The 2,553-nt window shown below is 41.0% G+C and overlaps 1 protein-coding gene across 1 annotated transcript in view; it reads right to left on the bottom strand.

The window, feature by feature from the left end:
* Nucleotides 1-2,553, bottom strand: part of epas1a (endothelial PAS domain protein 1a) — a 10,454-nt gene that overhangs the window by 1,535 nt on the left and 6,366 nt on the right. Inside the window, exons 4-7 of the mRNA XM_014007076.1 lie at nucleotides 2,360-2,460; nucleotides 2,112-2,275; nucleotides 1,925-2,031; nucleotides 1,680-1,848 (exon numbers count right to left, since the gene is read on the bottom strand). Coding sequence (XP_013862530.1) covers nucleotides 1,680-1,848; nucleotides 1,925-2,031; nucleotides 2,112-2,275; nucleotides 2,360-2,460 — 541 coding nt within the window. The remainder of the gene's footprint in view (nucleotides 1-1,679; nucleotides 1,849-1,924; nucleotides 2,032-2,111; nucleotides 2,276-2,359; nucleotides 2,461-2,553) is intronic.

Here is a 2,553-nt window from a genome sequence, read left to right as displayed (position 1 = left end):
ATAGGACCTACTTATTTTTTCTTTTTTTCTACCTGGATTACTGAGATGCATCAGGACATTTTGCTGTAAAGCACTTTAAATATAAAAAACAGAAAAACAATCATTTTCTAGTATCAGAGAAAATTTGGCACTTTTTTATGTGAAGCAGGTTAACTTAACCTGGCTGGTAACCTGCGGGCCTAACCCTAACCCAAATTAAATTAAGTACTGCTCGAACCCTTTGGAGTAAATTCACAAGCATAGTCTCTATGTAAAGCTATCAATCTGAAATTTTAACTTCAGCAGTCATAATTTTTTAAACTGTAACTAGTATTTAGTTATTGAAGTTAAAATACACCACAACCATTATTTTTATTATTGTTTAAATTTCCAAAGATACATATCAAATAAAGGGTAACTTGATTGGCTACACAGTTGTGGTGTCAGAATGAAGCTCAGAGCTGATTGGCCGATTCTAGCCAGTCAATCATGTGTACCACGTACAGGTGGGACATGAGGGGTTTGCCATGCTTTTTGGGCTCCGGAGAGTCTATAGATGAACCCAGTTGGTCAAAAGAGGTGTCAATCGAAAGAAGACAACCAATCAAATTGTTTGAACAGCTTATTATGCAAATTCAAAGTCTCTGGTAGGTTTAAAGAGGGAGGAAGTAACCACAAACTGGGTTAAGGGGTTAAAGGAGACATATGATATTTTTAAATCCTTCTTTTTCACATTTAAATCCTTCAGTTGGGGTCTATATAAAGTTGAACTGCAATGCTTTGGTCTGAATTCCTCCTTTTTGTAACTCCACAAGCCCCTCTTTCACCCCTTTTCTGAGATGTGTCTTTGATCAACTCGTTTTGAGGCTGTCACTTTAAATCGAAATGAGGCGCTTCACACCCCGCCCTCCTCCAGCTTCCAGACTGGTCCATTCCAGTTCGATAGAGGGTTTTATGACTTTATAGCAGCGCAAAAACATTTTTTTTTTACAAATGAATTAAAAGATGTCAACAACAGAAGACTTGTCCATCCAGTCTTACATGTTGGAGCCAGAGGAGGATGAAGACCACCAAATTACAGTTGGTAAGTCTAGACCTTATTTGGCTGTTCCTTCACAAATACTGATGTAATAGTTCAGAAAATGTCATAGAAATACAGAAAACTGAACAGAYTGAAAAGTATGACCCAAACAGGATAAAAAGATGTCTATGGAGCACCGGGAAAAACTAAATTAAACTTTTCTGTACTCCAAGGGACTCCACAACAAAATTGGATTTTGTATATGTTGGATTTTCTATGAAAATAAAATAATAATACTAAAAAAGAATCATCAGTATCATTGGAGGGAAACTTACTGAAAAGTGAAGATTAGTTTTTAGAAAATTAGGCACTTTTTATCCCCACAATTCCATCATAAAAACTACCGGAATAAAACGGGTAAATAATGAGGTGAAGATTTTGGCTATGATAAAATCTTGAAACACTTGAAGTGTTTTGTTTCCAGCTGCAGACCAACGTGTGATTTCAGAATGTGTAAAACTGAGACCAATCTTTAACTGCAACCAAAATCAGACGCAACAGGAATTAAAAGCACAAGAATTACATCAATAAATCAACGTTTAGCGGCCGCCAAAGGCTAAAAGAGAGAAAGTTTTTCTCCCCAGTTAAAAATCTAAATCCTAAATTTAATTTCACATACCTGAGGACATATGTGACAGACAGGATGCAGAGTGGCTGCCTGGCGTTGGCTCGGGACCTGGACGGCTGGACGCCGGGGATGACGGCGCTGTGACTCTCCACCCAGACGTAACCGCCGCCCCTGACCAGCATCCTGTACTGACCGCTGACGGACTGACTCTTCAAACACACTGCAGGAGCAGGAGGGGGAAACAATCATAATCTCTTCCAAGTATCTGGATAATATCTGTGTGCGTCAGCGCTCACAGTTCAGGTGGTTTTTGTTCAAACAGCTGGTGTCCAGCGTGTGACAGAGCTCRTAGATGGAGCGGCCCAGCAGCTCGTCGGGCCTGTAGCCTAAGAGTGACGTCACTCTGCACATAATACCAGAAAGGTTTGCTTTAAATAAAAGAAAAATGTTTTAATTAACATGGCCCTTGTGTGTTTTACRTACCTTTGGTCGCAGTATGTGAACCTCATGTCCATGCTGTGCTGGCTGGTGAACGTGTGTGTGCTGAGGAGTGTGTGCGAGAGCGGCAGAGGGCGGCAGGTCAGAAGCAGGCAGGAGACCGACGTTGAGGCCGTGCACACCTTYGCTCTGCCCCGACAGTGCAACACCTGAAGTCACGAAGGCAAAACCTATTAAAATAACTGTCAAGTCATTAAAAAAAATCGTTTAAAGTCTCATCATTTCTCAGTGACCTTCCACGAAGCGGTTTTAATGTTGCCGATCCTTCCTCTGTGAGTCAGAGCGCTTTTTATCCTCATGACGAAGTCCTTCTTCTGACTGCACCAAACCTCGTCTAAAGACAAACAATTCATGAACTCGCAGGGACAGGCTTGTTCAAATGTACCTTAATGTTAACACACACACACGCACGCACGCACGCACACAC

Source organism: Austrofundulus limnaeus, unplaced genomic scaffold, assembly GCF_001266775.1.
Source record: "Austrofundulus limnaeus strain Quisiro unplaced genomic scaffold, Austrofundulus_limnaeus-1.0 Scaffold39, whole genome shotgun sequence".
NCBI classification, from domain to species: Eukaryota; Metazoa; Chordata; class Actinopteri; order Cyprinodontiformes; family Rivulidae; genus Austrofundulus; species Austrofundulus limnaeus.
Note: the sequence above shows the minus strand (reverse complement) of the source record. Positions and strands in the feature narration are given on the sequence as shown.